The sequence below is a fragment of the Sitodiplosis mosellana genome, unplaced genomic scaffold, assembly GCF_009176505.1.
Source record: "Sitodiplosis mosellana isolate CC-2019 unplaced genomic scaffold, AAFC_SMos_1.0 Smas_scaffold_5, whole genome shotgun sequence".
In the NCBI taxonomy this organism is placed as follows: Eukaryota; Metazoa; Arthropoda; class Insecta; order Diptera; family Cecidomyiidae; genus Sitodiplosis; species Sitodiplosis mosellana.
This window is the reverse complement of record NW_022595248.1, coordinates 5,680,446-5,705,142: the sequence shown is the minus strand read 5'-3', so window position 1 is coordinate 5,705,142 and position 24,697 is coordinate 5,680,446. Positions and strand designations below refer to the sequence as shown.

The 24,697-nt window shown below is 36.9% G+C and overlaps 1 protein-coding gene across 1 annotated transcript in view; it reads right to left on the bottom strand.

The window, feature by feature from the left end:
* Positions 1 to 24,697, bottom strand: part of LOC129566899 (uncharacterized) — a 60,163-nt gene that overhangs the window by 7,969 nt on the left and 27,497 nt on the right. The window contains exon 2 of the mRNA XM_055443282.1: positions 13,495 to 13,661. Coding sequence (XP_055299257.1) covers positions 13,495 to 13,661 — 167 coding nt within the window. The remainder of the gene's footprint in view (positions 1 to 13,494; positions 13,662 to 24,697) is intronic.

The window sequence follows — 24,697 nt, the reverse complement described above, 5'->3', positions numbered from 1 at the left end:
TTATTCGGTCGAAAATGCAAAATGAGCCAAGCACTCGGCAACCGCAACCAGTTTCAACATTTTTACACCATTGCTGACATTTCGGTGAAACGTGGCCGAGGCACCGACGTTGATGACTCTATTCTTTTTCCAACAAACTAATGAACTGAAATTGAATAATTTTCGTCGACGTTGTAATATTATACGTACAATTTCCTATTTGAGTTGAACTATTACACTGATACCTTGTCGCTGGCTGTACGGATTCCACGCCGAGGAATGCGTTAAGATGTTGAGTAACGAATTTTGTGTGTTGTTGTATAGTAAAATGTACATTACATTTTTTTTTCATACACATTTCACAAAACATGTAACTACTTAATTCCCAAGGACAACTGCGGTGAGTCCTTTTATGGTTTTATATTTTAGCAACGAGCAAAGCAAGTGGGAAAAAAAAATTCTAATTTCATGGAATGAATTTTTTTTCACTCTCTCATGTTGATGTTTATGTAAATTTATGTTAACAAATATTCTTGACATAAAAAACACTCATGCGAACGAAACTGAGAGAAAAACGAGCTGGAAAATTATGATCCGTTTTACACACGCGCGCTTTTTTTCCATATGCGAACGACAATTTTCTACGGGCTCGGGCACACACCTTATGCGTAGGGAGAGAAAGAGCAACTAAAAATTAATTGGCATCAGCTTGAAATTCAGAATTTGGATGAGACGAGCACACCATAATATCTTTATAAAGATGCGTGTGACAAAATCGGTTGAACAAATTTTGGGGAATTTCACATTTCCAAATAAAGCGTTTTTTTCGAATATCTGCGCGAAAATTGTTAGTCTCCATTTACATTTTTCGTTCTTTATTTACAATATACAAATGGCAGCGAATCAAGTTAAGGACGAGAGATGAAACAAAAAATGAACGCGTAAAATAAAAAGTGCTCGACGTTGAATTGCATGAACGCTTTTGAATTATTTTTTTTTCGTTCTTCTTCTTCTGGGTGTGTGTGTGTTTGAATACGATTTAAGCATTGGAAGAAATGGAGCATATATTCATTGAATGGAAATTGTTTGGCTCAATTTCATTTGAAACGAAAAGCTCAAGTGTTTTTTTCTGTTTCGTTGCCATAAAGAGAAACTTTTTTGTATTTTGCATAAAAATTAGGAGAACAAACAGTGCAAAATGCGAGAATGATACTTCACAGTCACAGCGAATATTGTATGCGAATTTAAGTTAGATGGCAGGAACGACGGTGATGGCGATGGTGGTGGTGGATCAACGTCGTCGCATTGTTTAAGCCACACAAAAAATGAGCGACACTGCGTTTTGTTTCGTTCTTTTTCTCATTCTATCTTCGTGAATAGTTCACTGAATACACAACATATAATTATACGAACGCATAAAATGAGACACAAATCTGTTGCAAATGACAAAGACATGGAGTTGAAAAAAAAACCAATTCTAACCAAATTATACCAATTTGCCTTTCTTTCGTCTGTCTGTGAACATTTCAAAATGATGGAATCTCTTTGGTTTTACTTCTCTTTCGACTTTCTCTCGACGGCATACCATTATTTTTCATGCTTATCAGTTCATACACAGTCGAAAATTTATTCCATATGCTTCGTTTCCCCGCACTGTAACGTCACATGGCTGTCACTCGTTTATCAATTGGAACAAAAGCAAGAGAGAAATAAAAAGAATTACATTGGTAATCCCGAACTTTTCCGTACCGTTGGCCTGCGTTGTCCATAGGTAATTTTGGTTATTTTTTGTGAATTTTCTTGAAATAAAGGTAGTGAAAATATAATAATAAAAATAAAGTGAAAAATCGTTCACTTTAACTAAAACCGAAGGTCCTGCATCTAAGCGTCTGACAGCTCACTTCTAGCGCTACGAGACAAATGTCAAAAGTTGTGACACAGATCGTTCAATGTATTATTGAATCTTTTTTATATTTGTTAATAAAGTAGACAAAAAGAATAAAAATGTCACGAATGTGCAAAATTGATTTTTGTGAGAGCATAGCGCGTGATAAACATCAATTTTATAAGTAAAAAATGTTTCTTTCATTACAGGACATTGTTGATGCGTTCAATTTGTCGCGTTCATGAGTGCGTCTAACGACGTAAAGAATTGAAATGAACTTCACTGAATGCGCTCTTCGCAAATTCCTGTTTTACTTTGTTTTGTTAGTGTGGTGCAGGGGTTGTGACTAAAACTTCGACAATTTTGTATGAGAGGTACCCGTAAACCGATTCCTATTGGCTTCAAACTTACTAAGGTTTCATTTTTTGGAGAAAAAATAAGATTCTGAAAGTTTCATGTTGATCGCATTTGCAGAAGTTTGTATTTTGGCCCTCAATTTTTCCCAAGAAAATTTCGACAAAAATTGAGGACAAAAAATCAAACTTCTGCAGATGCGATCAACATGAAACTTTCAGAATCTTATTTTTTTTCCGAAAAATGAAACCTCAGAAAGTTTGAAGCCAATCGGAATCGATTAACGGGTACCTCCCATACGAAATTGTCCAAAAATCGGTAATTTTAGTAAAAATTTCAAAAATATTGTATGGGAGGTACCCGTAAATCGATTCCGATTGATTTAAAAATTTCAGAATCTTGTTTTTCTCCCAAAAAATGAATTCCCAGAAAGTTTGAAGCCAATCGGAGTCGATTTGCAGGTACCTCCCATACAAAAGTGTCAATTTTTTTGGGTTTTTCTTAGGGCAAGTACCCCAGGATCAAATCGAAAATGGCTCATCTTCGAACTTAAACTAAGTTTTTCCAATACAAAACTTTTGGCGTTTCCAGATTTTGATTATCTCAATTATTTTTTGAGTTATCGTGTTAACACACACCAACGACGACAACGACAACGACGGCACACGAACGGAAAAGTGTCTCAAAAAGTTTCATGAGTTTTTATGATGATCTAAGCTAATTTTGCGAAAAAAGTTTTCGGGACCAATTCCTATACTTTCCCTTGACACGTTGTGTACGGAAAAGTAAAAAAAAACGACCGAGCAAAAAAATACATCAAGTCAATTTTAATGAAAATAGGAATTGGTTGAAGTGCCACCAACAAGTGAAAGAGAAAAAATATTATTTTCACGGGAAACGTCGGAAAAATTCATGTTTGTTCACCGTAATCATCAAGAGTATTCGTCGGAAGCAATCCGAATGAGAAAAAAACACCCTCCAAGTGTGTACATGTGGAAAAAGTGAAACATTTGCTATTCCATGTTTTGATATTAAATTGAATTACAGGTTGCACAGTGTGCACGGTACGCCGGTGAAAAAAAAATTCAACTGAATGTTTCTCGCACCAAATTTCACTTGATTGTAACAATGTGCGCTTTATTCAACGAGACGATCTAGTCCTCGGTATGCCTAATGAAATTTAAATAAATTGCATGAAGAAGATATTCATAATGCTGTGAAAAAGAAAACGGAAACGGTTATTATTTTGATGAATATGTGAACGACCGCCGAACGAACGAACGAACGAAGAGAGTGACGAAGAAAAGAAATCAAAACGTAAAATTAGTCCATGAGCGTATCTGCTCATGGGGATTGGCATGAAAATTGATGTGATATTTATGTCAACAATAACAAAGCGTGAACAATGAGCACACATGGAATGACAGCCTTTGGATAAAATTAGATCACTTTTTCACTGGCACACACGTTCTTATTTTTCTTATTTTTCCTATCTTCTTCTCTTGGTATTTTCTCCATATTTTTTTTTTTGAGTAAAAATTATAGAACCGAAATATGGGTGTTGATAGCTGTGAAAAGGGAAACGATGATATGGATCCGAATTTTCGGTGAATTTTTACCAATGCTATATACATTTCATGTCTATGCATGTGTGTGTGTGTGTGTGTGTGTTTTTCAGAACTGTCAATTGCATGAAATATTCAAATTTGGTGGTATGACTTGATCTAAAAATAGATGCGAATACCTCAATTTTAATTCATGGATATGCATTTCATACGCGAACCAATTCTCCACGTGTACATGTCATAATGGTGCACTATAATTTCCGTTCGTTTTTGAGATGCTAATATGTAGTAATGCAGAGTTTTAAGGCAATCCGAAACAAAACTTAGTTTGAGAAACGGAAAATTTCATTTCGCGGTTAAAACCTGTACCATTGTGCAATGCCGGAACAAATCCACAAATTATGCCAATGCATGTGAAAGAAATGATTCATTTGAACAACGAACCATAAGCCAATGCTTAATATTCCACATCGAGTAATGCACGGAGTTGAATAGAATTCGTTGCACTCTGCTGCTTCACAGTCACTTTGTTTGAAATCATAAGCTCTCTCTCTCTCTCTCTCTCTCTCTCTCTCTCTCTGTGTGTGTGTGTGTTTCTCGCTCTGTCTCGCTCTCTTGCTTTTTCTCGCTTGATGCAAATACTCATATGTTTTTCCCATCTCATCTCTACTTTTTATTCATTTTCAATATTATTTGCATTTCCCGTCAGAGATGCGATGAAGTGGCTGAATGATCCATTGACTTTTCATTCAGCAGACGAGAAAGAAGTAGAAAAAACCACAGAATTGAAAAATATTTTGCTGGTACGCTCCGTTTTCTCCCTGAATAAAAGACATCAATCAATTTTGGTCGCATAGTTAATTTGATCAAAATAACACTATGATTGAAAATCCCTAAAATACAGTAACTTGATTATCTCATTGAATGCAATTTTTCTCTCCCCATTATGTAATGTTGTCGATTAAAATGAGTAACATTGACAGGAATATATTCCTGGGTAAATATACATCCACGCACACACTCATATATTTTATTTATTCATTCTCCAACCCTCAAGCATTCAAGTGCATTTTGCATGACTTCAGTTTCCTTTTTCAATATTCAGTGAATAATGGATTATCATTTAGCGTTAAAGAGAAAACTTAAGGTCGATTTTCAAAACCGACATTGGAAGTTTCCTTTGCCACATCTTCTATGCATGAGAACCGATAGAGTGGAAAAACACGTTAGATAGTGCTAGACAGGTAGCATCGTGGAGCACAGTTTGAGTTGTTCTTTGGTTTTGTTTGAGAATGAATTTAACTCGGTAAGCCAATGTCAATAGTTGATAAGTACGAAACCGAATTATATCGAGCTAAGCTTGGCCAAAGTATTCCATGTCATGGGATCAACTTCAGTTAAAAAGTTGACATGTACCATAGGAAATACACTCACTAATGATCAAATGCTGTTTCTGATGGCTTTTAAAATGCATAAAAAAATATTTTGCCTCGGATATATTAATCAAATCAGTTTGCCATTCACCCAACCGTTGAATGAAAAGAGAAAATCTTTTGTTTTCCTAAAAATAATGTGCTTTTAAAGCACTACTTTACTCTCGATTCTTTTTTCATATATTTCATCAATGATGAAACCTCAGTCCCATAGTAGTTGCTAATTTTTTTTTACTAACTCGCAAATTGAAATTTTTTTTTATACGGTTAACAAAGAATCTAGAGCACGGACGACTTCTTTTTTCTCTCCATTCCGTTCACTTCACATCGTTGCATTGCGCTGCTGGTTCTTTTTCCTGTGTCGAGTTTATTTTTAATCCCTTTATCGTCATCATCCATTTCGTCGAACGACATATTTCTGTTTTACTTTCTTCTTTGTCGCATTCTTTCCCTCTTTTTGCGAGCGATTGCTTTTTTTCAGTAGTGAGTAGTGAGCTACAAGTCGGTTGAAAGTCGGTTATGTAAATAGTGTTCTATTGATAAAAACATCTGAATGTGGCAACTAATCGATATCAATTGATGAGGTTACCGCAATAAATTCATCGAACTATCGGCAATATTGGTGTGAAGTGAAAAGTGGTGGCTGACGTTTTTTTCATACCCCATCAATTCTTCTTCATCTTCTTCTTCTTCTTTGGTTTATATTTAATAATATTGAACGATGTGGATTTTTCTTCTTTTGTTGATTCTTTTGAGTAAAGCACAAGCCAGTGTAGGGCATTAAACCACTGAACAAACAACAGAAACACTTTCGTCAAGCTCGTCACTTGTGCAAATTGCAATATTTTCTTCACTTGAACCGCAAGGCAAACAACAAGAACGGCAGAGAAGGAGAGTAAAAAGCGTGAAAATTCATATCTTTTCTAGACCTTTCAAGAGAAAGTGATGAATATTCGTTGTCTGTGTTTGCTTTTGTGTTTCAAGTATTTCAATGAACATAATAAATGCGCGCATGTCTGGGTAAAGCCGTATGAGAAAAAGAATCCCTTACAACCGCCAAATGTTGCTGTTGCCGTTCATAAATTTCGATTGGATTTTTTGGGTTTGAGTTTTGAATTACCCATGCAAAATAAATATTATAAGCGGTTGAAGTGGCTTTTCATTTCAGTAAGACGCATTCAACCGATCCACCAATCTAAAGGCTTAGCCGTGGTTTTTCTTCTTCTTTTTTCTTCATACTTTGAAATTTCATTCAAATTGAATGAAAACGATGATAGAATTAACCTATCATAAGTATTTTGTGATACTTTTTTGTATCCAAGGCGAACAATGAGGAAAAAATTCCAGCCTCTTAGGCAGCGCGTACAAAGTCGATTTGTGGCAATTAAGAATGCGGAAGCTGGAATAAAGTCATCAAAAACGTGGCTTTTCGTCACTAAACGGTTCCGTGTAAACACAGCATTTTGTTTGGCTGTTGCCAACGCAATCGGGATATAAATCTTTGTTTTGTAGCACACGGGGATTTAAATCGAATTTGTGATGATGTAATAAATCTGTAGCCTTTCCTCTCCACAAATCGTTTATCGATACTGTTGCTCGGCAATGTATCTTCGCGCACGAGATGAAATGAACATGAGAAGCCTGCTCTGAAATGCAAAAGTTCAGTATCGAAACGGGAAATCGGAACTAGCTTATGTTTTCGACGTGTTTTCGGCTAAGCCAGTGAGCGACGATACTACCGTTGGCATGTGTTGAAGCCAATTTTACATCAACATTGGATCAAGTCTCGAACAAGTGCATAGCAAAATGGTTCGTTGATTAATCTTGTAGTGTGTCGACGGAACGTGACAAACCAAATAAATTATGATTTCGAGAGCACATGACGAACAATGGCTTTGAAGCAGAGAGGAAGAGAGCTTTGTAAAAATGTCACTTCAATGAACTTCATCGCACCGGTTTACGGTTTCGTGAACAAGAGCTCATTTATTGATGATGGAATCGGAATCGTTCGTCGATAATTCAATAAAATTGATGTAAAGCAATGTGTGCTGGCGACAAAATATAGCTATAAAATAAGACAAAGAACAAAATAGTAATGAAAAAAACGGCGAAAAAGAGAGTGAAATGCGAAAGCATTAATAAACGTGACACTGTCTCCAAAATGTCCTCGTTTCCAATTGCGCGTGTGTTGTGTTAGGAAAAAGCATGACATTCCTTCGTTTGCAAATCGTTTACGACAAATGAAGTGTGGACAAATGATCAAACATGGAGCATGGAATGACAATATAAAGTTCACCTTTTGCTTTGGATGCTCTCGCTCTCGCACCCATTTATTAGTAGAATCCAACTTATACTTCAGTATTTCTCACTCGTTCCGTCTCTATGTAACTGCTCATGCCCTTGTCACTTGAACAAAGAGTAGGGCAAAGACGAACAAGAAAAGATTTATGCATATTAACAGGGGCCGTTTCGTGACTGACATACAAACGATGTTCATTTCGGATTGCTTGCGTTCTTTATCGCCCATTCAAAATGAACTCTATGAATATTCGATCTGACGATAGAGAGGGAAAAACATTCAATGTGATAAAGAGCCAGGAGCCAGGAGCCAGGAGCCAGGAGCCAGGGACTTGCTCATGCATCGAATTTTATTTAGCTTCTTCACTCTCTCTCTCTCACTCTCTCTCAGTCTCCATTTCTCTTGCTCAGCTTAAATCTTAGTGTCGTAGATCACAGCAAAAATTCACACACACACACACAGAGGCTCATCTTAGTGGTGTGGAATGTTAACGTGCATCGAATAAACCAAATCGTGTTTAGTCGGAAAGTACTTTCCATTTATTACCTGCAGCCGCTCGTTGAATTGGATAGAACACTTTGGAATTCCATGTTCCACAAACATCCAATCCAACAAAGTCATGAAAATGAGAAGCTAGACCGTACAACAAAGGAAGAGAATGACATTTGCAGCGCGTGTGTGTGTGTGGCAACAACAAAATGTCGCATTCTCCACTCCGTTCGTCGTCGTCGTCGTCGTCACTAACGTTGTGATGATGTGAAATTGAATTTGCCAATGGTATACGAAAAATGCCGGTCTTTAAATATTCATGACCGCAAGGGAAGCTTCAAGTTTTTGGATTCACAGAAATCCCAATTCGACATACCGAAAAAGAGCCTTAATTGAAGAATCAACAAGTTTCATCCATGTTAAATGTTTATTTCCTCGAAGTTGACATTCTTGACAACGGCTGCAAATGCCAAAGCATCGTACCGCCAAATGCAAACAACCAATGTCTCGCACACATTTTCGACACCATATATAATTATTGTGGTGGATTGTCGAACGGCGGCGTTTCCTTTTGGTTTGTACAAACTTTGCATATATTTAAATGGTGACTGGGGAATAAATGTTTCAATCGAATACAACAACCGAACTTACTTTATATGCGCTATCAAATGTCATTTGTGGCGCATTTTTTTTTCTTCAGCATTGCTTTTTATCGTCCAACCGAGTCGTCAATTCAATTAGCCGTATGACATTTCAATTGTACTAACTTCGATTGGTTACACTGTGTCGACAAAACTGTTTGCATTTTGCACCGACATTCTCTTGCAAAATTCATTAAAATTTTCCTTGTGTTTGCATTCAAAATGTTTGCCATAATCTTAATTGACCTTTTTTATTCGTTAAGTGAAGAGAACCTTTTCCAAAAAAAAAAAAACAAGTAAAAATTCTACATTTTTTCCAGATGTGCTTGGACTTCAACAAATACCGAGCGCTATACTTGTCTGGGTTTGCGAATTACAAAAAGAGATCTTTTGAACTGTCGAAGTGAATGAGGGAGTCGGTTATGCAAAAACCATCGAGTGCGGTGCACGTTTTGTACATAATTGCGAGAAAAGGTATTTGGCCGGGATATAACACTTGGAAACTTTCAAAAGACACCCATTGAACTAGCATTTTTACGGTCATTATTATGGTGATGAAGGACAATGATACTTGCTTACTTTTATTTGTTGTACGTGCACAATGCACACGATTTGGAGCCCCCATTTTGTGCACTCTCATCATCATCACACACAACCAACCAACGAAAAAAAGGTCTTCGAACAACAAAAAGCGGAATATAATGTCGAAATGGCTCATGTAATTAGAATAAAATGAGCATGGCTGGGTTGCTATTTTCGATGAACTCAACTCACTGGTGTGTCAGTGAATGAGTGAGCGGGTGGGTGAGTAAGTGTGTGCCCAGACCAATTGTTTGCATTGGATAATGAATTCAAATTGTATCAAACAATAGATTGGCGTTCAGTTTTAATGAATATTTTCGGAGAGTGTTCACTGTTCATGAACATTGGAACATTGGACATGACACACACACACACACACACACAACTTGGTAAACATTCCACATCATTCGTAATTACCGCGTGCTTGTTCAATTTACGTGTAAAGCTCTCGCATTAAATACCATTATTTAACACGCGAACGCGAACGCTAACGTTCATTTAACGCAAATAAATTTGCATATGATTATGTTCGGCGCACATCCGAAATGATCGGGTAAATGCGGAAGGCACCGCAAAACTTAATGAAATGTACTTTTTTTCTTCTTTTTCTTCTGTTCTTTCTTTCTTTCTTCTTCTTCTCCTTCCTCAGCTGTTCGCTTCGAACATTTTAAGTGTGCCGTCGATGGGATGGGCTGCCATTAATTAGCTGAAACATGTATTCAATAGGATTTTTTGTGCGTGTACTGTACAGTGTACACTCCTTCGAAGATCATAACACGCAGATAAACAGATTTCTTCGAGTGTAAAAAAGGTTTATGGCATGTTTTCTCTTGAGTACTCTCTCTCTCTCACTCTCTATCTACCGGAAAAACAATAAGCTCCATCGCAATACTTTGCATTGAACTTCATAGAGTTGGTCCGAAACTGAGCTGTGATAATGTGCGCTTTGTTAAGACGATTAATTTCTTGATTTTATTATTTTCTGTTGACATAATGTATCTGTATTCGAACTCGGTGCACGTAATCAATCTGCAAAAATACCGTGATAGCAGTTTAGATGTAATCAAGGTAATAAAAACGAAAAACAATTTTTAAAAGAGTCTCCAAACAACATACATTTCGTTCACCAAAATGCGGGTCTTCAAAAAACACAATGCAGATTTGATGTTCAATGCAGATTTGAGCACGAAATGTGGTCGAAAGCTTCTTTAAATTATTCAATTAAATTTCACTCACATCCGTGCTGTGGCATAACTGGAAATCACGAGTTTGTAATGTTTTTGTTTATGCTAATTACATGATGATTGATTGACGTTCAATTTCATGGCACATAATTTGCGTGTAACATGTAATTTGGTATTTAGTCAGATGCGCCATCCATGACACAATCACCACATAATTCGATTGAAATATTCTGAACTCATTTCATTACAATGAAAAAGATTATAATGTTGGTTGGATTAGCCAATATTTTAAATAAATGGGATTAAGCATGGTTCCAGTTGCCGTTTACCGAATTCATTTGCTGCAAGCAGCTTAAACCGATTTAATGCTGTGTACTTCTCTGCTGTTGTAATACATGAAATTGGTCGAATTGTCCGTAAATGCACCTAGGGGGATTTAACTACGTGAAAACTTGTAAAAAAATGATATAAACGCGCACGAAATTGTTACATTCACCAGAGAACTTGCATGATTCCACTCAGTTGACAAGTTCCGTATTAAAACAATATGCGCGAACGCGCGCGAGTTCGTGTGCAAACTTGTAGCTGGACGACGCGCACACATCAGTCGTTCCATTTATTATATCTGGATTAACTTTTTCTTCAACACTTTCTCCAGCTCTTTAAAAATATTTCCTTTGTCCATTTTATAATTATAAAAATCTTTGAACTTTTGGAAAGGATGTGAAAAATCTTTATACACGTAAACAACCGATTTTTAGCTTGAAACGCGTTTTAATTGTCAAATAACAACTTGAAAAACGCGCAAAACCATAAACAAACTTGTGTAAACTTGTGACCGTGCGCGTCAGTACGTACAAGGAACGCGTCGAACTCCCGCGAATCAAGCAAACTGGCAAAAAACATGCTGAACTCGTAAGAGTTAAATTCCCCTAGAAATGCACTTTGTCTGTTGTTGGACAGTCTTACATTGTAAGACTCTTACAACGAAAGAAACAGACCAAAATAAAATTGTTGATTGCTAAATCGCTTCGAAAGGACATCTTTCACTCTATCAATGAAGACAAATTTTGTCTCTATATTCAACCTTAAAACGAACCAGTCTTGTTTTTTTTTTCGAATATAAAGCGAATAATTGCTTGAATATTGACTTGAAGCGAAGAAATTCTCCTCTGAATTTTATGTATGCACGTTAAAGCACATTATCTGTATTTCATTTTTCTGAAGTGAAGGCGAAAGGAGGAAAAAAAGAGAGCAGAAACGTTGCCATAAACAGAAAATTCAGTGCTTCTATGATGTCCATTTTAATGAATTGCTTACATTCTGACAGTAATTTTATGTAAATTTAATTTCCACTCCGCACGCGCTCTTGACATGTTGGTCGATTTCCCTCCCTTTGCTTTGTTTGCTTCTCGATTTTGAATACCAGTGCGAACAGACAAAAAAAAACCCAACTAAATTGCCATCATTTAATGTCATCTGTTTAGAGTTACCCTTAAAAAAATGCCTTCAAGGTTTTTCGCCAAATTCATCTGCGAGAAAATGTGTGCACGAAAAAGGAAAAACCGGAAAAGCCAAAAAGAGAAGCAAAGGTCGTCAGTGTTGGGCATAAATTTTATAATTCAACATTAGAATGGCAATTTCGTGCATATTTTCCATATTCAACCAAGCAAAACACTTGCCCTCTGTGTGTATATAGCATGGAAATGTCAGCTTGTATCAAATGATGTGCGCATTTTCATTCGTTTTCGTCAAATTATTTCGTTCAATTGGAACGATGGCAGCATTTAAAATTATGTTTCGCTTTGAAAAATGAATCAAATGTCAATGCAGCATGTTTATGGGTGGCAAAATAATTCACATTTACAAATAATCACGTATGACTGGGAACATAATTTATAATTGATTCGTGTCATTTTCAATATTGCCACGGACTAAATAGACGCCAAGCGGAGGAAAAACATGAGAGCTGTAAATATTTTAAGGCGATAATTCTCGACCGCATTCTATTCAGTAATACATCATTAGTGGTTGGAAAAGCATCAAGTCATCGTTAAGTTGCTGCAAACAAAAATTAAAGAGCAAGTGCTCCCACTCTCTCCAGATGGCAAATAGAGAGAGAGCAAACGAAAGATGGAAAAATGAGAATCGTGACTTCACATCCAAACCGAGAAGAATTTTCATTTCACCAAAAGATAAATTGAATTGTCTGTTTATGTTGGGATTGATAGTTCGTTTGCTAAAAACTGCACAAATTCTGACAACGTCTTACAAAATTCCCGTCATATTTCAACATGGCACTGAACATACGTTGAACAATGTTCAACACTAACTCGCATTCTTAAATACGCTGGTCAGTGGGAAACGGTTCTTCTTTCGAATTTCAAACTGGCAATCTTTTTTCAGCGCAAGAAGCATCATCATTATCATCCAGTGGATTCGCGACAGCGAAACTATGCTCCAAGTAATACAATTCCAAAAGTACAACAACAATGAGCATCTAAATGAAAATCCAAAAAGAAAACGAAAATAAACAATGCACGCGTTTTTGCTCAGAGATACACACAATCAGACAAGTTGCAGCTGAAAACGGAATTGTAACAAGAAAATGAGTGTAAGCATGGTTTTACGTAGTGTGATTCTTTTTCTCCCTCCGAATTGACTTCGTCTTCGTCTCTCGTTGAAAGATTGAAAGCGGAAACAATGAGTGAAGTTTGTTAAATTTTAACGCTGCTACAATTTTCATTGTTCGCTCAAACATGAGCGCTCATAATTGGAACAACCCCCCCCAAAAAGCATTCAAGCGATTTTATTAATTATGCATTGTAGCAATAAATAATAGTCGCTGTTGTGAACCCTTGAAACAATGCACGAACAAACGATGGGGCAAAAAAGCAACACACATCCTATTTACTAGTGGCAATCGTGTTTTCAATGCTGCTGTTGTTTCAGGCGAATGGAATTGTGTTCGTATACTCCCAATCAAAAGTAAAAAAAAAAAACAATAGACGAGAACGAATTTGTTTTTATGGTTGTTCTACTGAAGAATGAAAAAAAAAACAATTGCACTTTGCACTACATACCTTTTGATTTGAGTTATTATCAGTTGTGACGTATGTTTACAGGCTTCAACACAGGATCGACGAACCTTCCTCACTTTTTCGCGTAATTCGGGGCAATCTTTCGATTGGCCGATGTGAATGAGCAAATCTCTGAATAAGGCGACTTGGCTATTGATTTCAACAATGAGCTGCAAAAAGAAAATGAGAACAGAGAAAAAAAATCATTTTCAATGAATTTTTCATGGACGTTACATGAGTTAGGTTTCACATAATGCTACCATGTATTTTCTACCAGTGTACTGAAAAAATCAGTACCAAAGCCAGTTTTTTCGCAATATCTCGGAAACGGCTGGATTTAGGCCCCAAATCTCGGCCTTGGGCTACCATCCCCATGAAGTTTTCTGCCCGATCGAATGGGACTTCTCACAATTTTCCCCGATTTTCCATTTTCCGTTTATAGCGATATGTTCATTTTCGGAAAATTTCCCAGGATTTGCAATTTTCCGGGAAATTTTCTTGAATTCGTTTTCAGCTTACGATCGTACATTCATAAAATGAAAATGGTTGGAAAATCTTGGAAAACTCGGGAAATATGGAAGATTTTGTAAAAATAAAATGTAGTGAAAATGACCCTTTATATATGAGGCCATATTTTGGCTCCAGTGACTTTTCCGGGAAATCTGATCAGATAGAAAACTTCCTTGGGACTTCCTCTTTCCATATGTGTAAACAAGAATTTGCTTCCGACACACGAATTTTTTTTACGAATTTTATTAGTGTACTGAAAAATTCAGTACACATGGTAGCATTAGTTTCACACGATTGAAAAATGGCCCTTTCTTCCCTATTAAAGTTTTGTTACTGTTGAAAAGGCTCGCTCAAAACTATGTATAGAACTAGAACATGGCTTTTTTCATCATCATCTCCTTTCTTCCTCTTCTTCTTTCTAACTTTGAAAGTTTTATTAAATCTCGTTAGACTCAATCAGTTTGGAGCATCGCGCGCTTCACAACCGGAAAATCGAAAAGTAAATAGATTCGAAGCCACTTTAATAGAGGCCACAATGCTAATACGCTTATATACGTGCGCGACCTAAATGCATTTCGTTGGCACGTTATAACATCTTGTGACTTTGATGAGCCGTGATTTATGTAATTTGACCCGATGAAAAAGATGAAGAATCAAAAGTTTGACACCGTGTAGAAATGCAAATCAGTTGTACGCAAAGTTGCCAAGTGAGTAGCTCACTTTTACAGTGTCATATACTTGACATGTGTGTGTTTGTGTGCGAAAATGTCTATTTCAATCAAAAACTTTCACAACGCCCACCAAATACTTGGATATCGATTACCAGAACATTCTGTTGGTTACAGTTTGCTCGGCGAAAAGTGGATTTGGCACATGAAAGACGCAGATCGTTCAAAGGCGATTAAGTTCAACAAGACAACGATTCTCTCTCTCTCTCTCTCTCTCTCTCTCTAGCAAACAACACTCGAAACTTTTCTATCAACTGCAGACGACATATACATTTACAGTTTTGCGCCAGCATCTCTACAAGCGAAAAAAAATATATATAAGTAGGTATATACACGGCTCCAAGACCAATAAAAAGTTTCACAGTTTGGTTTCGTTTTCGCTTCTGAAACATGAAAAATGTAACACCTTTCATATAAACTGTGTTACTTTTTAAAACAAACCATCGTTTCTATTCTTGCGACAGAACAAGCGTTTTTTTCGGTTTGATGCACTACTTTTCTACTCTTGGAAAAAGTATCTACTTGTTTGAAAGAGGAATGAAACTTTAGCATGATCTTTGGAAAAACTTGGCCTGGTACACTCACACACACAACAAAAAAGAAATTGTGTCGACACACAGAGAGAAAAAGGTTTTTTTTTCGATTGGTAAATTTTGTGTTCGAAAAAGTACGATGCTGCATTTTTTACGAGTTAGCAACGTTCAAATCTCAAGTATACATCAAAATGATATTTCAATGATGTCAATTTTTGAGGATAGGACTTTTTCGAAGTCAAACCCAATAATTGACAATATATTTCAGGCGGAAACACAGACGAGCATATTCCGTTATCGAAGCATAAAGATAAAAGACATGAAAAATGAAACAAATTTTTTTATTGAATTTCCTCCCCGTTCGAAATATCATTTTATGATTGAAAAAGTTTGAGTCGAATATTTTATGACTGAAAGAATGTGGTAGAGCATGACCATCAGAAAATCTAATCGAAATCGGCATTTTAGCATTTTATTTTTCGATGTCGTTGTTGTTGTCCTTGTTTTGTTTAAACATGACATCGGATTGAAAAAATTTCCAATATTCTCCGCCTTTCGCCCTCCTTCATCACAAAAAAGTGCTTGTCCTGTAATTGGAAGCTCAAATGCACGCTGTATCATAAGCAAATACTCATAAAGAATACGAAATAGTTGGAATGGAGCAACAATAACGCTAACAACGCCGATGACGACGATGTAAAAAGGGAGAAGAGAAAAGCGGAGAAATCATTCGACCATAATATATGTACGAGCACTTGAATGCGAAAAGGATTGAACGTGTATATTTGGTAGTAGGTTTGTGCCAAATTCGATTGTTGATCCACATTTATTCAGTGGCAATTTTGGCTAAATGAAAACTGAAGGCCAATAAACATCAGGTACGTGTTTGATCCGTTCATTTTTTATTCTCTCTTGAAAGGAGAGCGATGGCACGTGTTTTCAGAGCCATTTCATTCAGCGGCTCGTATCCGATATGAATCAACAAACGGCAACCGAAGGAGTAAAGACTCAACCGATCTATACCATATATCGACTTAAACTCAAATGGCACATATTGTTGCAAAACCCCGGTTCACTTGATTCACTTTCTGTTTTGTTTTGTCCAAACAGATTTATCAAGTGGAAGGAAGTATTGGAATAATTTCCGTGAGGAAACACATTTTTGGGTGCTCAGCTTGAAACGCCTTCCAGCTCCCACTTTGTACCATACCTCAGTTGTACTCGAGCACAAAAAAAAAATGAAGAAAAAAATCCCACTGGCAATTTTAGACAATGTCATTTAATTACGAACTTCATTTCCATCCCATATAGACAGGTTGGGCTGTGGTAGAGGTCGAAAGCAGAGCACAGCAGTGTGTAGCCGACACACTGTGTGTGTGTATGATATTCAATAATTGAATTGAGAGGTATTGATTGTGATCAGCAGCAAAATCAATTTAGTTGAATAGAATGTATGGAGTATATGGCAAAAGCCAAATAATCGAAAAGCTCAGAGCATGTACGGAGCGGCAACGGTGCCACGATATGTTAACAAATATGTATTCCGTACGTGCCTAGATTTTTTATTAACAGTTCAGGTTTGTGTGTGTGTGTGGTTTTTTTCTAATTCATTGCATGTGCACAACCCAACGATCCGATAGGTTATGGTATATTCGTCAACAGACAGTCCATTTAAAATGGTTTTTGAGTGTGAGTGCATGGAACTGAAAGCATTGTGAACACACCAAAGCGGCTGTTCATAACATTTGAGCCATCATTTGTTTTCTACTCTCTTTCTCTTTCTCTCTCTTTCTCCTTTTATCTCTCTTTTTTCCTCTCCCTCTCTATGTGGCATAGACAACAGCTACATCATCACCGTCATCATCATCATCATCATCTCTGGGAATGAGTCTTTGCGAAGCATGTAAAAAATACAAAAACAAAAAACATCAGATCCATATAAAGGTAGAAGTGAGTATTGAATGGCGTGTGCTCACTTTTTTTTGCATATAAATAAATTCCATTCATGCGAATTTTCATTACTCAAACGATATGTTACCGATGGAATATCGAAAACTTGCATATATACGCATTTTGTTTGTCATGATGTAATTGTTGCCCAATTCAATTATCCAAACACGAACATCCAGTGTATGGTGTGTGTTCTTTTTTCTTTTCGTTTCAGCTCAAGGCTCATATAATAATTTACACTAAAATAAGGTGGATTAATTGAATTAAATGTTTATTTCATGCACATTTGGGACACTATGATTATTCGAATTAATTGATGATATCGCCCATGATTGTATTCGTTTATTGTGGCATAGAGTAAAAAGCCAAATTGTATATTGGGATAATTTATGGATTGGCCATTTGGTTTATGTTTGGTTGTCAAGTAAATTATTTGGTAACTGCTTTTTGGTTGTTCATTTATGAAGAAAAAAAAACGGTGAGGCAGAATAAACACACACGTGTAATGGATGAGGATGGCGTCGACAATGCACACACACATGACAAGGACGAACTGAGTAAAATCGTAAAATCCATTAGCTTGATAAGTTAATTTGTGTCCATCAGCAATAAAAATTCCTCAAACCACTCTCTCTTTCTCTCTTTCTCTCTCTCTCTCTCTTTCTCTCTCTCTCTCTCTCTCTCTCATCGCTCAATCTCATTCCCAATTCATATTTATATCCTTTTATCATTTATGTGCATTTATATATGGTTTCATTTTACCAACGTATATCTCGCATTTATCATTGCTCAATTTGAGTCAATACACAGTTGATTCGGTGGGCCCAATTCAAACGTACAATAAACTAAATTATGTATGGAAATAAATATAGATTGGTTTTCATTGGATGGTATTGTTGTATCTCGTCAATATAATGAGCATAACTAAGGAATGCGGAGTCAGAATAACTGCGGCCAAATATTTTTTTTTCGTTCGGTTCGAACGAATAGCCTGTTTGATATTTAGAGCATGTGCTGTTGGACAGGAAGAAAAAAATAACCATTGAAATGATTTCGAATAAAATCGAGAATGTTTGTTTACTTTGTGGTGGTGCTCGGGCATTATTCTGCATTCACTATTATTATAATAGCAGGTTGTTGAATCGCTTACTGGCTATACAGTTTTTTTTTGTCCGGTGTACCATTACGATTACATATAGATTGAGCTTTTTTACTGTTTCTGCTGCCGTTTTTGTTGTTCTGGAATTGTCGGCGGTCAATAGCAATCCCATTGTCCAGTTTTATGACTTGCCGCGCATAAATGGTTAGCAATACGAGAGGAAAAAAACTCAGACAGACCAGAAGCGATTAATGCGGACGTGTATAATTATCGATGCGGTTGAGTAGTATTCACATGATGATGACAATTTGCTATTTGCTTTATCTGAACGCCAACGGTGGCAATGGTAATGGTAAACGAATCGACGCACAAACTCCATATTAGCAATGGTGGTCGTCAGCCCTAAAGCCATGTTGTTGTCTTGTTGACTTGGATGATAAATCAAAAATAATGACGGGGTCTTTGTTTGTTTTTTGTCACATTTTAGTAATTAAAGTAAAAGCCTTTTCCCACGCTTTCACATCAAACGCAACATTGCAGCACACGCTCAGACACAAACACGGCGAAAACGTTTCGCCGCATTATACAACGGGTTTCAATACTCCCACAGCGTGAATTGACACAATCCAAACAGAGTGAAGCGGAGACGCTATATATGGGCACAGTGGCGGGATTGTTGTTGGCAGTTCGAGGTAGATAGAAATGAAAAAAAATAAACCAACGAAAGATCATTAAAATGCTGTCAGGATAGAAAGCAATCGTGCCACCAAATATACATCTGTTCAAATATTATGATTAGAGGCAAAAAGTCATTTTATTTATGGATCGACGAGGTGAAAATGTCACCGTTGTTGGCGCACGTTTTTTCTCTGCCATACTCCAGCAGCAACTAGGCGCAATTCGTTCAAAGCTATGGAATGCTATTCGTGCATACAATGTGGAACGAATTTCCATACGTGCAATGAATGAACTGTGTGCCAGCAGTTTTTAGTTCAATTTACCAAATTAAATCTCGCGAGAAATCTTTTACACCCTCTGGTTTTTTTTTTTCTTTAGACCATGGTACACTTTTTTTTCTCTCTTTTCGCAGATCTTATCGCTATGAGACGCAGAAGAAATGATTCGTCGCAGAAGAAAGAGAAAAGAGAGCGAAAAATCAAAGTCAAACTGTGTAAAACACACTAAATTTTTATTAAATGCTCCATTATGCACCGAAAAAACATTAAAAACGAACGAAAGAGAGTGAGAGAGAGAGTAATAATTTATTACACGGATCTGTGGCAAAGCTTTCAAATCACTTTATGATTCGGGCACGTCGACGGCTGGCTCCGCAGCCGAAAAATTTTGGCACGAAAAAAGCGCCTGGGAAACCAAGTTTTGCAGCCAAAACAGAGAAAAAGAGACGGAGAAAGCGCCCGCAAAAAAATATCGGTCTGAAATTCGTATGTGTAAATTTCAGATTCGGGCACATTGTGCATCATTTATGTTGGTAGCTTCGAATTTAACGTGATTTGCATAAACCTTCTGCTCGCAAAAGTCGAAAGTATTTTATTCAAACATTTATAATTCAGGAAAATTAGTATGGTGACGATGGTTGTCGGAGAACCACCGCATCGCGACAAATGAAATTTTCACTCATTTTCACAGAGCCGACCCGAGCGACTGTAAAACGCTAGATGTTCCATTCACTTCATCATTTGATGATTTGTAGACAGTTTAAAGGTCTGCACTAGTGTGTTAATGTATGGCTTTTGAAAATTTAATGGAATTTGCGATGACTTGATGGGCCGCCAACAATTTATGGCTGCCAAAATGAGCGATGAGATTCAAGTTTTACAACGGATATTTATGGGTTCAGTGTCGGATGTTCTTCTCGGTGGCAACATGACGGGTTAATTTTGTAGTTTTGACTACGCTTCTGTTGGCTTAGAGGTTAACACAACATCAAAAGATCGCTAATTAAGGTGCGCAAGAGAATTTCGATGCATAAGCTTAAAATATCCATCAATCATGTCTCCCAAATCCGTCTGCTGAATCAAATGTAACGATTCTATCGATTATTCACAAGTTTGGACACAATAAATCAAAACTCATGGTCAAATTGCACACCGGCCACTTATTTAACAGTTAAATTATTGATCAAAATTCCAAACTGCTTGATATTTACCAATCAAATGACAGGAAAATCGATATAATTACCACAATCAAGATACGAAATTATCATCGTAAACATTGAAACACAATGTTGTGTAACTAATGAGACACATTGGGGGAAAATCAAATTTCATAGTTCATACACAGCAACCGTGTATTAATGATTGAATATTTACCGTTGCAGGGCTGGCACCTTTTTCAAATTCCACCGCATGTGAATTTGTGTGAGCAACATGAGTTGGCAACATACTTCTGGATTACGTACGCTGTGACTCACATAACATTTTTTTTTGCGTTGCTTTCCTTCTTCCCACCGAGCACATTAATTTTTCATCACATTTTCTTTTTTATTTGTTGTCACTGAAAACGAAACGATTTTTTTTTCTTTTCAAATCGATGACGCTTTGTTCTTTGACACCCATAGCAATAAATGTGTGTGGTGAAATGGTAATCAATTATTGACAGAGTAATCACTGTGATTGCTGGAACAATGAGGGAAACAAACTATTACAGAATTATACGGAGGAATTGAACGCTATTCGGAATACGATCGAGAAACAAACAAAAAGTTCAGATAGAAACTTCATAAATTCAGCATTGAGAGAATTGTTTCAATGTGTTGCTCAAGGCAATCTATTGAAAATGTTCGAAAGTATCCGTTCAATTAAAGTATTGAGAAAATGAAAATCGTTCGGACCGATTGGAATACTGCCGTTGGCACCATATCAACACCAACACAACCTTAATCATTCCCATTCCCATTCAAAAGCAAAAGTGTAAAGCTGCTTTAAAATCAACCCAACAAACACACACACATTGTTCAGCATATGGCGGATGCCATTTGATTTGAATATTAAACTGGCTTTTCACATTACTTCTTGCGCGGAAAATAAGGGAAAGAGCTCTTAATACAGTTTACATTATTCGTGCTGTGTTCGGTTCTGTTTTATTTGGCGCAGCTCTATTCGTTGTGCATATTAAAATTGGTGGTGGCTATAATTTTTCTGTATGCAAAACGTAGACATGTATGTCACTGAGAGTTAGTAATTACGGATTTTCAAATCGGGGCGGCATTAAGTAGCTTTTCCATATATATTTTTTGTTTTGTTTTTATTCAACAAATTATTATTAACGTGTATGTGTGTGCGTTGTTTGAGAGCCAGTAAATTGTGTGCAACGTCGTTGAACAGAATACAAATGCCGAAATGGATCCACTTTCGTATTAAAATCAAAGCTCTTTGTAGCATAACAGTATTAGCGTTTGTGTTTGTGTGTGTGCGCGTGTGTGTTGAAAGAGGGTAGAAATTCATTGTTTATGCGCGCCTGCATTTATCATTAGATTACATTAATTCAAAAAACGTTCATTGGATTAAATAGTCTGCAACAAAATGGGATCGACATTGTACAACGGGATTAACAGCAACAACAGCAGCAGCTTGAGTAATACGACATTTTTTTTTCATATAGGAAAACAATTCACGCTCGCTGAATCGAGAGTGTTGATTTATTTCCCATATGATTTTCATTAGATACGAATGAAGGCAGCGAAAACATGCACACAAGAAGAGAGAGAGAGAGAGAGCGAGCGAGAAAATCATTATAAAGTGTGCACTGTTAAGGCATTCGACGTGAACTATACGAAAGAGTATATTGTGTTGTGTGTCCTCGGATCGTTGCTCATTGAGTTTCGTTGTGCGACATCGCTGGCATCGTCTTCAGTGGCAAAAGTTCAACGACGACTATTTTATCTTCCTTGTTTTTATTTGCATGCAGATTCGACTTGAATCCCGAAATAATGTACAAAATGTAATAAAATATTATGTCACTGAGCATTCTAAGCGCATCGAATCGCGAACACTTTATGCGCGGAAACGATACAGAATGTGGGCCATAAATGAAATATTGCTCGCACACATGGTCTCTCATTTTCTCTTTCTCTTTTTCGCTATCCTTTTTTGTCTCTTTCTATTTGCCTCGGTGACTTTTGCAACAATTGCCCGGAGAAACTTTTATTAATTTCAATGTCAAATGGAAAACATTAATTTCGCTCGAAAGCGAAAAGAATTCGAAAATATTTTCAACTTTGGAATTGGGCTGTTTTAATTTATCATTCTCCTCGGTCGAAAATAAATTCCATGTTACGCTGAATATGGTGTGCAAGCCACAAGAAGTCAGACAGTTCTGCATTGTTGTTCCGGACCGGGCTCATGTGCCATAAAACGCCCATTTTTACAGCTTACGAAAAGTATGCGAAATGTTTCGGAGACCTTTGCAATAGGTGACATAATCTAAACAATTTCTTTTTCAGCCTGTGTCGGCATGCTTTTTCCATATGCGTTCATGTATTCAACGAATACAAAAGCTGTGTGAGAAATTCTAACGACTCTCGTTAAGCGATGCTTTTTGTATCAAGCCAAAGATGTTTCGCATACATCCACACAAAGCATTAACATATTTCGTGATGGTAAATTGCTTGCATAAAATATGCGGCATTAAAAAGGCCTTTGTATTTCGTAAGCCGATGGCGGCAAATCGAAGAAGAATGAATTCTAATTTACGAAAATAAAATCGTGAGTTATTTTTAGCCATTCATTGTTGAAATTACATTGTGTGTGTGTGTGTGTGTGTGTGTGTGTGTGTGTGTGTGTGTATGTGAATGGCAAAGAGTCTGTCGTCCTGCATTGTGTTGGTGTTCCATGATATATTTTACCAAGGAGACAATCAATAAACACAATTTACAAGATACAAGATGATGTACATCGAAAAATACACGAGTCTTTTAAGGCTTGTAATTCCATTTTTCTGCAATCGTTTTACAGCATTCTTCGCTCAAATTTTCCACTTGAGTCAAGCTGTGCTTGAGGTTCCATCGGACGAACTTTGTCTGACACCCGCAAAATGTGTGTATGTGTGTGTGAACAAGAATGCAAGTAATTGAAGGAGGAAGTTAGAGAGAGAGAGAGAGAGAGAGAGAGAGCGCAAGAAAGCGAGTCTCAAATACTTCAATGACACACGCCGATAGCACTTGAAACTGATAATAACCGTATGTTTTACACATTCACTTGTAGCAGCGGCAAGAAAAAAGCACACAACATGCACACATAAACCAACTTATTGGGTTAGTAAAACTTCGTAACCGAATTGATTTACGAATTCGCTCCACTTTCACAAATACAAATTAATTAAATTTCATCGTTGTACAGAGTGTGCCTTTGCCCCCAGAGCACTTTACTCCACCACAAAAACATCTCACGCTTGCTGAATCGCCTCTTCTTCTTGTTTTTTGTGTGTGTGTGTGTTTGGGTGTCAGGAGACTGTGTGCCACGACCGGGCTTTCTTTTTCACTTCTTCTTCATCTTCTTTCCGTTTCTTTCCACTGTTCTGCGCTGGATATCGCTTTTGATTAAATTTACTGCTTTTATTAACTGGTAATAGACACGTTGAATAAGATGTGCTTTGCAGCGCAAGCGATACAGCCCAAAAGAGAGCAGTAACATTATTAATTAATTGAAAGTTGTGGTTTTTGTTGTGTTAGTTGCTACGGCTGTGTGCCCACCCTCCGCAAAATTTTCGCCTTCTTGATGCAAAGTTTTGTTTGAAAACTGTGAAATTGGAAAAAGCAAAAGCAAACACCGTTGATGTTATGAAGCGCGCTCGCGCACTCCAGACGTAACATTAAATTTGAAAAGTTTTTCAAAAGTATTGTTCGCTTGGAGACGATTTTGTTTGGTGGTAATCATTTCGCTTTCTAAGAATTGTAACTGCCACAGTTGAAACTGTACGAATATTGTTCGATATGCTGCGACGTCTGTAGAGTCGTTCATATCGATCTTTGTCATCATGTACCAAAAGTAAACCACAACGAGTCATTTACAAGAGAAGACCTTGAATGTCAACATCGACTAGCCATCAAGATTGGAATTTAATTCTTTAGCTCCAACAATTTGTAGTTTTTGATTGAAATCGTCGCTTTTGTTTCGTGCTGACAAACAATATTGTGTTGTTCAAACAATCGACGCTTTTTGTGCAAAACAACCGATTCAAGCATTTTGTTCATCTCGTTAAATACACTCGGTGTTGAATGTCTTAATGCATTTGTACATCAAAACCAAAAATTCCAATCGGATCTAATTGATTTTGCCGAAGAACTACTGAAATTCGATATTTTTCCCTTTTGCTTTTCATTGAGTGTGAATTATGGTTGTCGGTTGTGGGTTGTAGCCCTGTTGAAT